The sequence below is a fragment of the Nicotiana sylvestris genome, chromosome 3 (genome assembly GCF_000393655.2).
Source record: "Nicotiana sylvestris chromosome 3, ASM39365v2, whole genome shotgun sequence".
Lineage (NCBI taxonomy): Eukaryota > Viridiplantae > Streptophyta > Magnoliopsida > Solanales > Solanaceae > Nicotiana > Nicotiana sylvestris.
Genome location: NC_091059.1, coordinates 46493956 through 46505366, shown reverse-complemented (window position 1 = coordinate 46505366; position 11411 = coordinate 46493956). Strand labels below are relative to the sequence as shown.

At 32.9% G+C, this 11411-nt stretch overlaps 1 protein-coding gene across 1 annotated transcript; it reads left to right on the top strand.

The window, feature by feature from the left end:
- Window positions 1–10277: 10277 nt before the first annotated feature.
- On the top strand, window positions 10278–11071 carry LOC104217963 (auxin-responsive protein SAUR50-like). Its single transcript, XM_009768329.1, has one exon. It carries the CDS (start codon window positions 10425–10427, stop codon window positions 10740–10742), a length of 318 nt encoding a protein of 105 aa, XP_009766631.1. The 5' UTR covers window positions 10278–10424; the 3' UTR covers window positions 10743–11071.
- The last annotated feature ends 340 nt before the right edge of the window (window positions 11072–11411 follow it).

Sequence of the window (11411 nt, the reverse complement as noted above, 5' to 3'; positions counted from 1 at the left end):
TACAAGAAGGTGTCCCTTCCATTATGTTAATCAAGACAGTGGATTGATCGAAAGATTTACAGAGTGGTTGGAGATGGATGCCAGTGAATATGATTTCAGTCGATTCAGATTAGCTGGATTTGATATTGCAAAATCATTCTTTACCGAGCTTACGGATCCTGACTCTGATCTTGCGGATGAAGTAAGTTATTAAGTTTGTTTTTTGAATTGGTTTTCAATTGTATTTCCCAAAACTTCAGCTTATTTTTTATAGTAAAGTTTTTGCACTGTAATTTGGAAAACTTCAGCTTTATTCATAGTAAAGTGCTGAAGTGTTTTAGCTTATTTGCTAAAATTTCAGCCTAACACTTCAAACTGAATATGCTTAAGTTTATGGCATGCTGTTTGTAGTTTTGTAATGCGTTTTTTCTAAACTTCATAGTGGTATTTTCACATGTTATCATTTGTTGTTGTTCATTTGCAGCATATTGATGTGGGCATATATTACTTGCGCAAACAATATTGCTATCACCTTCCACGTTATCCAAAATCAAGATGTGCAGTAACAGATTTACTTTTCGATCAGTATATGACTAAGTTGGATGGTATTCATCTTTCAGAAGAAAAGATGAAGATAATTAACAAAAGGAAGCAAAAGAGAATGCAGGATAAAAAAAAGAGCAAATCAAAGAGAAAGAGGATATCCAAACAACAGGCTGAAGAAGAAGAAGAACAAGAACAAGCGGTTATTCAGCCACTTACGGACTTTAGTTGGTTTGAGGAAGAATCAACAAATGAAAAGGTGGCCAACTACGTAAAAGGCCTCGACCTTTCATGTGGTAACTCATGGGCATCTGCTAGAAAAGTATTCTTTCCATTTCGACTTAAGCCAAGGACGGGCCAGACATCTACGCACTACTTTTTTGGAATTTTGGACTTTAAAGATAAAATTATATATGTGTATGATTCCATGGGCAGTGTAACATACGATCGTGCGCTTGAACATGTCAGAATTTATGCCCGGTTGATCCCACACTGTCTCAAATGCTTGGATTTTGGGGCACACAATAAATTTTATGGGGAAAGTCCTATGGAAAAATTTCAAATTATGTGGATGAAGACACTGCAACAGACTAACAAGTACATGTTTCGCATATGTATTACCATGTATCTTATGTTTATTATTTTTTGCCCTTTTGTTAACGATTCTTCAATTTCTTTTTCATGTGTTTTTTGTAGTGTTGATTGTGGTATATTTGCTCTTAAGTTTATTGATATGCGGTTGAAGAAAGAAGATGTCTTCAATTTCGATCAAAGTCAGTCATTGACAATCAGGAGAGAATTGGCTACCAATTTTTGGGCTCATGGAAAGTGGAAAAAAGATAGCGGCTATGAAACTCCAGAAGAAAAAGAAGGACATGATTATGGAGATTTTGAAGAAACTCTGTTTGAATTTTTTGATTAGAGGATTGGTTGAACATAATTTGGATTTTGTGAATATACATTAATTATTTTTTTAGCTCACTTTTGTGTCATACAAATATGTTTGTGTCTTTTATCATGAATTTTAAGTACATTTTTGTTTCAAAAAAATTAAGCATGAAGTAAATGACTTCTGCTTTTTAAGCTGAAGTTTTGATTAAAAGTCATAATAAAACTATTGAATCCAACACAAAAACTTTAGCTTATCAGGTGCTGAAGTCTTTAGAAATATACTAAAAAACTTCAGGACGTTGGGCCGAAGTTTTTTGAAAAAGCTTTACGACAAAAACTATTGAATCCAATACAAAAACTTCAGCTTATCGAGTGCTGAAGTCTTTAGAAATATACTAAAAATCTTTGGCTCAATGTGCTGATATTTTTTTAGTATATTTCTAAAGACTTCAGCACCCGATAAGCTGAAGGTTTTGTGTTTGATTCAATAGTTTTTGTCGTAAAGCTTTTTCAAAAAACTTCAGCCCATAAAATATCAGCACATTGAGCCAAAGATTTTTGAAAAAGCTTTACGACAAAAACTATTGAATCTAACACAACAACTTCAGCTTATCAGACGCTGAAGTCTTTAGAAATATACTAAAAAACTTCAGGACATTGAGCCAAAGTTTTACTATTTTTTGTGGCCTTATTTTTTACTATTTTTTTATTGCATTTACCAACTACTAGCATTTAGCACTTATTTATTTTGCCAACTACTTATATTGTTACATTCAATTTCTGTGAACAAAAAAAAGTTAACAATCTCTTCAGCATTTATAGATATTAAATTGACTAGGTGCACTCTTTGGCTATATTAACAATCTCTTCACTTGAAAATTTCATAGTCATCCATAAACTTACATCATATTTCTTTAAATTTGTATTCAAAGAAAAACAAGAAAATGTTAGCTAAGGCATGCTTATTGGGTGTAGCAGGGAGTTCGTGGGGAGCAAAGATAGTGAAGGAGAAGACGAAATACTTCATATGTGAAGGAGAGTGGCCAGATCAAAAACTCGAGCTCCAGGACAATTTGCTCTTTTTACTAGTTGATAAATTTAACTTTTAGAAAAAAGAGCAAATTTCCTGGGGCTCGAGTTTTTGATGTGGCCACTCTCCGTCACATATGAGGTATTTTGGACTTCTCCTTCACTATCTTTGCTTCCCACGAATTCCCAGATGCACACCAGTAAGCATGTCTTTGTCCAATATTTTTTTATTTTTTTCTTATGAAAGAAGATGGTAGTTGCTAAAAAATCATAGTACTAAACTTCGTCAACCTGTGTCCGGTGCTCGTATTGTCGCTTCTGTGAATCAGTTGAAGACATAGTGAAGGTTCGTGGAATGTGGTTAACAAAACTAAGAAGAGCAACTAGGACATGACTATGGAGAATATGAAGACACTCTGTGAATTTTTTGAATAGAGAATAACTTGTAAACAAAAAACTATTTTTTTCTTTTTTTCCAAGGATGTAAGTGAAAACAAAATTGGATTTTGTGAATATACATTATTTTGTGTGAATTATGTGACTTGGATTGATTCAAATATGTTTTTGTGTTTTTCCATGAATTTCAAGTATATTTTTGTTGAAATTCAGCATGCTAAACTTGAGCATGAAGTAAATAACTTTTGCTTTTTAAGCTGAAGTTTTGGTTAAAAGTCATAACAAAAGTGTCAAATGTACGACAAAAACTTCAGCTCATCATTAAATACACTAAAGCAGTTTTTGCGTAAGTTATTTGAAAAGGCTTTACGACAAAATTTATCGAGTCCAGGATAATAACTTCAGCTTACCAGATGCTGAAGTTTTTATAAATGCACTAAATAACTTCAGCATATTGAGCTGAAGTTATTGAAAAAGCTTTACGACAAAACTATTGAATCCACGATGAAAAGCTTCAGCTTATGATGTGCTGAAATTTTTAGAAATGAACTAAATAACTTCAGCACATTGGGCTGAAGATTTTGGAGAAGCTTATGACAAAAACTTCGGCATGTTTTGGTATTTTTTTAAGTTGAAACTTATCTTTTTTGCATTTACTATCTACTTTTTGTCTTTTGTCACCTATTTCATCTTTTATTTACATTTGTTTGACTATATAGTAAATTATCCGAAAAGATATCTTTCAGGCTGAAGTTATTTTTTTACTATAGAAAACTGTGGGCTTTATTACGGCTAAAGTTACATTTCTTTTTGCATTTACCACATACTTGTTTTTACCACCTACTTATCTTGTTTCATTCAATTTCTCTGAACGTAAAGCAGTAAAAACAGCTAAGAAGTTACTTTTACATTTATAGATTGATTAGGTGAACTTTTTGTCTATACTAACAATCTCATCACTTGAAAATTTAATAGTCATTCATAGACTTCCATCATATTTCTTTAAATTTATATTCATCCTTAGTCTTTCAGCTTTTGTTAAAGAAACAATGTCTGGTACAAGTGGAAGTAGGAAGCCTAATATGAATGAAATTATGTAGAAGTGGGAGAGTTTGAAGTGTGAGTGGTACAATAACAAAGCGATGGCTAATCTTATGATTTTGTGGGATCAAATAAAGGCTGATTGGGAGAGAATCAGACTAAAGCTCTTTGCGAATGAATCATTCCAGAACAAGCTTAACCTAGAATGTAGTTGTGGAGGTTATTCAACCTCGTTCGACAAGGTTGTGCAGTAGTTTGATAGTTTTCAGTTTCCCGGCTAGAACGACTATTCCAAGCTGCAAAACAACCTGAAGACTCTTCTTTCTCTTATGGACAGAGTAATCGTCGAACAAAGTCAGCTGCGTGATGAATTCAACAAGTTGAAGATGGATCTTCTTGGATTCAGTGGTCTTTTGCCCGACTACCCTATAGTTATCTCTGATAATGATAATGATGAGATATATAGAGAAATTGAGGAGTACTGTGATGATGATGATGATGATGATGATGGTGATGATTGTTAATGTTTGTAATCCTTTTTTATGTTTTAATGCTATGCTTTTTTGTTTACTTCATCCCATAGAGCTGAAATTTTTAGGTTCATTTTGTATAACTTCAACCCAGAGAGCTGAAGTTTTGTTTGTACTTTGTTTGTTGTTCTCATCTCTTTTTGTATCAATGTAATTGTTATCCTCTTTGTTCTTAACTTTCTATTGCATTATCCTTGTTATTTGTTGGTATTTGCTTTATATTTATTAGTTGCAGTATGGTTCTTAGTTTTTATTAAGTTCTTTATCTATAACTTTAGCTCAGAGATGTTGCAGCTTTTGTTTGTACATGCATTTCTTTTTGTGTGTTGTACGTGTATGTGTATGTGCGAGTGTGTGTGTGTGTGTATTTGATTAAGGATATGTATTTCACATACTGTAAGCTGATGTTTTTTGTCATAGAAGTCATTGCGTACTTTTTTAAAATGCAACCAAACCTGTAAGCCTGCGCAACAAAAATGAGTTATTTGTACTTTAGCAGTATATAAAATAGTCCAAGAGCTTATTTTTTTTATTCCTATGAAAAAAAATCACATTTCAATTATGTCATACAATAAAGAAAGCCTAAATTCAGACCAAGGATTATTGAAGGTTGGAGTATTTTTCAGTGTATTTCTTGGAATATGGATGAGGTGCTAGAGAAGACAAGCAAGTTATTCTGTTATGCCTAACTTATTTACATCGACTACATTTGGTAGACTTGAATGGTACTGATTCAGTTGCAGGTATATGCCTCTTCTTTTGTCTTCTTCCTTGTAAAATCTCTACATCGGGAGGTTTTGTGATCTCATATTGTACATTTTGTGGTATATCCCATGATTTTTGATCTACCACGGTATTCACATGTCCTTCATATGTTTTCAACCATGTTTCCCTTGAATACCAATTTGAGCAGTAATCAGATTTCGGCAAATATCTCTTATTTATAGTAGCAATTGCATGTGGACAGGGCAATTCATCAAGTTGGAATACCAGGCAGTCACAAGTTCTCTTCTTTAAGTCCACAATGAATTCGATTCCTTCACTATTTATTCTAAACAACATTGAGTCAAGGTTGAACACCTAACAAGGAATAAAAAATTAAGACAAACTACATTAGTGTATTTTTGCTTCAAAAAGAAAAAGTATGAAAATTTTTAAATGTAAGCAGTAAATCACTGCAACAGATATAAAAAGATGAAGTTAATAAATATACTCACAAACATTTTGCAAGCCAAGTCCATCTTCCTAGTCATCTCTTCTTCTGCCCATATTGATACTCTGTGAAAAGTTTCATTTGGCTTTTTTCTCCGTTCGTAAAATCACTCTCCCAACTTTTCTTGGATGAAATCTAACATTCTTAAAATAGGCATTTCTCTCCTTTTTAGTAAAACGGAATGCATTGATTCTACTATATTTGTTGTTAGCATATCATAACGTCGTTGTGGGAACCACGATCGAGCCCATCTCTCGGGAGGCTCTTCCATTATGTAATTGTATGTTTTCTTGTCAATACTTTTGAGTTGGGACATTAACTGATTAAAATCTTCACGTTTGTATGACCTTGCAACACTTTGATAAAGATTTATTACCGTGGCTTTTGCATGTCTTTGCTTTAAATTTTTCTCAAAGTGATAGAGGTAGATACCATTGTGAGCTTCATAAAAAACTTTTCTAATCCCATTTACGATCGATTGGTTTCTATCTAACAAGAAAACCAGTTCACGACGGACTTGAATTGCTTTTCTCATTTCCCCGAAGAACCAAATGTATGCCTCATTGTTTTCTGAATCTGCTACACCAAAACATAAAGAAAGATTTGATTATTTGCATCCTTTGATACAACAACAAATAGAACACCACGATATTTTGACTTTAAAAATGTTGCATATACTGCAATAACGGGTCTACAGTAGGACCAACTAACTATTGATGCCGCAGTAGAAAAGAACATGTAAGAAAATCTGTACAGTGAAACACAAAAAAAACAAATCATAAGATATGAAGTTTTTCAAATAGGAACATTTGAAACTTCAGGCTGATGGTTAGTATTGTTTTGCTTACCTATTCTGCGTATCTCTTTTTATGCTTGTATACGTTCCTGGATTTTTGCCCACCATCATGTGTAGGTATGAAAGAAGAATCTAATAGTTCTCTTCAGGTGTTCCCCTTATGCAAGCAACAGTGTTTTGAATAGCACGCCATGCCTTGTGATAACCAATGTCAATTCCAAATTTCTTTTTCATTTCATTTTCTACAAAGGCTGGTGTAACCTCTATCTTTTTGTCTCGAACATGTTCTATACTTTGTTCACTTATAAAATTTGATGTAGCATGCTTCTGATATGATTTTCTTGCATCAACCGAGCATTCATGGATGTTATGATATTTTATCACCCTGAATAGTGTGTAATTTTTTATTCCGGTAGCACGTACATTCTAACCACATTTGTCCACAATGCATTTCAGCTTGTATCTCTTTGAACATGATCTAAAATCAGTGAATTCAACTTTCTGGTTTATCTCCAAGCTGCAGAAAAATTTAGTCATGTTTTTTTTGTTCTAAAAAATTGATCCAACTCTTACTTCCTCAGGCAACGCATCGTGCCTAAGTATTTTACATGGTGGAGATTCTTTCAGCTTTCTTCTCACTCTTTTTCTTGATTTCTGAGAAACACAAGAACTTTCAGCAATTTCTTTAATTCTATCTGATGTTATCGGTATAAGCTCCATGTTTACTTCATCTTCGTTGTTGCTTATCATTGCAGAAGGTAACAAAAAGCTTTGTTGGATTGTGTGTTGGTTGTCAATTTGCATTATTAGTTGTCCTTCTTCTTCTTGGTCATCGACAAACTGGTATGAATTTATTGGAGGAGGGGGTAATTGTTGTAGCATTATATATTCTGAAACAGCTGTAACGTTAGAAGGTTGTTGCTCATTGTCTAGTTACATTATTGACTATCCTACTTCATGTTGATAATCAGCAAAAGGTTCTGAATCTATCGTATATGCAAGTGATTGTTTGAATGCTGCAGATTCTGAAGGATGTATTTTTTCGATGATGAAATGACAATTCTTGTAGGGTGAATCAATTGTAAGTAAATGTATACAGGTACTGAGTTCTTCATCTGAAGTTACAAGCATTCCTTTGCTTGTATTTAGTTTGATATCAAACCATACTTTTAGTGCATATATGGTTGAATCAATATTTGCAACTTCACTAATTCTCTTCAGGAAAGTATTGAATGATATGTGCTTATTAAGTAGAATAAGTTTTGTATCATGATCCAAGTATTTGAAATCAGGAGTCCAACTCCCACTGAAAGTTATAACAACGCAAATTGAACTCATTCTGCAGATTCATGTTAGTGGCAAGTATTAGGAAAGTGAATAGAAGAATTTTTAGGTTGTTTGTGCTAAAGCTTTTACAAATGAACTAAATCACTTAGGCTTCTTCTGCTGGAATCTTTTGGAAAAAGATGTATGACATAATTAATGAATGTTGTACAGAAAACTTCAGCTTATTAAGTGCAAAAGTTTTTAGAATAAGCTTAATAACTTCAGTATATCAGCTGAAGTTTTTTTGAAAAAGCTGTATGACAGGGATTCATGAATGCAGGGAAAACAACTTAAGCTCATTAGGTGCTGAAGATTTTAGAAATGAACTAAAGAACTTCAGCACATTGGGCTGAAGTTTTAGCAAATGAATTCAACAAACTTGAGCATGTTTCAGTATTAATTGCATAGTATACATGAGTAACCTACACAATTAAAGTAGTAATTATATTGCGTTGGGGGTATGTGTTAGTGTAATAATTACATTCCTATCACATTCATGCACGCTTTTCATTAGACAACATTTAAAATTCCTCTTTGCCTTTTCATATACCATGCAGAAGTTTTTTCCCCCTATATAAGCACACTATTCTTTGTGAGTTTATTCACTCAAACACATATATTTTAGCAGACATAATAAAATACAAAAAGGAAAAAATGGATGCTGTCGTCAGGCAAATAGTGGAAGAAATCATGCAAGACATTATAGAGGCTTTTGAGCTGAAACTAGATGAGCTCATACACAAGTACGACAGGGAACTGGAAGAAATTAACAACAAGCTTGATACGCTTGTGATGTATGCAAGATTTGATAATCTTGCTGATGAAGATGCTCGTCCATCTGGTAGTGACGACGACGACGATGATGATATGGACGACTAGTTTTTCTTTTTGTTATTTATATTTATTTTGTTATTTATGTAGTTTAATTTATCTTTTTTGACATTTAATGAAATATTTAGTTTTTGTTTTAAGTTTTTTCTGCGTTTTTTTAATATTAATTCTATTCAAAGTCGAAAAATAGCATAGGAAATGAACTATATAAGTTTAGTAGGAATTAACAAAAACTAATCCGAATATTAAGCATTTTTTGGTATGAAGTTTTTTCAAAAAATCATAATAAAATACACAGTGCTTGACGAAAACTTCAAGCATGAATTAAAAATTCTTTTTAAACTTAGAAAATAACAGAACAATTAACAAAAACTTATCCGAAAATTACATATGGAACGACAAAATATTAAGCATTTTTAGCAGACGAACTAAAAAAACTTCAGCATACAAAACATTATACGAAAAATGTTTTACATATTCCTGAAAACATAAACATTTTTCGGTATGAAGTTTTTTCAAAAAATGATAATAAAATATATAGTGCGGGAGGAAAATTTCAGCTCCATCAGCCGAAGTTTTTACAGATTAACTAAAGAACTTCAGCACCTATGCTGAATTTTTTTGTGCAATATGAAATTTTAATTTATGTTTTAGTTTTTACCAAGTGTAGGAGGAAAACTTCAGCTCCTCCTGCTGAAGTTTTTAAATATTAACTAAAAAACTTCAGCACCTATGCCGAAGTTTTTTGTGTGCTGAAGTTTTTTGTGCAATATGAAATTTGAATTGATGTTTTATTTTTTTTACCCAGTGCAATAGAAAAACTTCAGCTCCTCCTGTTGAAGTTTTTAAATATTAACTAAAAAACTTCGGCATAGGTGTTTTTACCCGGTGCCGAAGTTTTTTGCGCATAAGTGTTTTAAATATTCAAACACTCATATAATGTTTTAATATAATTTTTTCTTCGTTGTGTTATTTGCCTGCTCGTTTTGCCGAATTTTTTAGATATGAACTAAATAACTTCAGCTTGTTTCAGCATATTTGTCGGATTAGAATGTTAGAATTCATCGTCAAATAGATTTAGAATGCAAATTCAGCATATCAGTGAAGTTCGTCAAACAACTTCAATCAATCAATCAGAAAACATGTAATTCAAAAACTATTTTGAATTCTGAAGATGAATTTGAATACTTACAATGTATTTTGTAATTTTGAATTTGGAATTTGAATCTGGTTCAAATCTGGTTTGCGAGAGGCAATCTCAGGAGAGACGGACTGATGGAGGAGATACGAAGAAGATCTGGAATTTGATTCTGGGTATGCTTGATGCATCTTTTATATGTTTTGAAAAGGGTATAATGGTCATATTATTACGGATTTTTTGTTAGTTGGTTACAAAATCAATAGTTTTTAAAAATAAAGTATAGGTTAAAATATGATATAAAAATAGAGTACGGCCGCGCACGAGAAAAGGGCCTCTTTGCTATTAGGAGGTTCAACATAGAAATACAAAATCAATGGGCTTTAAGCCTTCGGCCCCCACCTTGTCCTTCTTCTTGTACTCTTACCCCAAATTACACACTTGCTCTGTCCTTTGCACCCACCCTTACCCTACCCCACCCCCAGAAGATCATGTTCTCCCCTCCCCCCTCACCCTTAAAAATTTTATAAACCAAAAACAGAGCTTTTCCTTTATATATACCTTTACATCTTCCAATTCCTCATCACCACCACTTTTTGACAACACTTTCTCTCAAGCAAAGAAGTGTTGTGTTGGTCTTCTCTTTTTGTCCCAAAAACCCTCTAACTTTTTTTCATTTGCATTACTTAAAAACTTTAAGTGAAGCAAAAAATGGCAATCAGAAAAACAAACAAGCTGCCACAAACTGCAGTCCTAAAGCAAATCTTGAAAAAATGTTCGAGTTTGGGGAAGAAACATGGCTATAATGATGAAGATGGTCTTCCCCTTGACGTCCCCAAAGGCCATTTTGCTGTTTATGTTGGAGAGAACCGAACTCGATACATTATACCAATTTCATTCTTAACTCACCCTGAGTTTCAGTGCCTCTTACGACGCACTGAAGAAGAATTTGGCTTTGATCATGAAATGGGCATCACTATTCCATGTGAAGAAGTTGTTTTCCGATCACTAACTTCTATGCTTCGATAGAGAATTGAAAGAGAAAGCAAGGGAAAGTGAATAGTACGTAGTAGTGATAGGTTTTGGGTGAAGAAGATGGGTTTAAGATGAAGCAATTCTCTTGAATTGTTTCTCTTTTTTCAACGTCTTTCTTCACTCTAGTTTTTATTTTTATTTTTATGTTTAATGATTTCCTCTAACACGACCAAAAATGGCCAGGAATTATTTTGGTTCTTTTTATGGGTCAGATTTGTAAAGAAGAAGAGATTGGAGCTTTTTCCTTGCAGAGGTGTTTTTCTTACACCCTGTGAGAAAAATTATTAATGTTAAGCAAAGATCAATTTGCCTCGTTTAGTCAATTCTCAAAATCTTGTTTTATTTGTTATTTTTTGTACTACGGATTACGTTTTGTACAGTGATATAGTTTAATTTAAAGAATTTTTACATTATTAGTATAATTTATCTTATATTTTAGAGAAAGTTATATTACTTTATTTTCGAGATTACCGTATTAAACTTGACATGTAAAATAGGTTAAGTTTAAGCGATACGAGTATACCCCTTCTAAGTTCTGTTTTTAGCTTTTGTTCTTTCGATGCATGTATTTATTGTTCAACCTGCATGACTGAAGTCACGGTAGAAGTAGATGAAATGATGAATGATTTTTTCACCTCTTTTATATAATAGCGATAGACAGAG

Coding starts and splice junctions, on each gene's coding strand:
- LOC104217963 (XM_009768329.1), top strand. CDS start 10,425: ATGGCAATCAGAAAAACAAACAAGCTGCCACAAACTGCAGTCCTAAAG.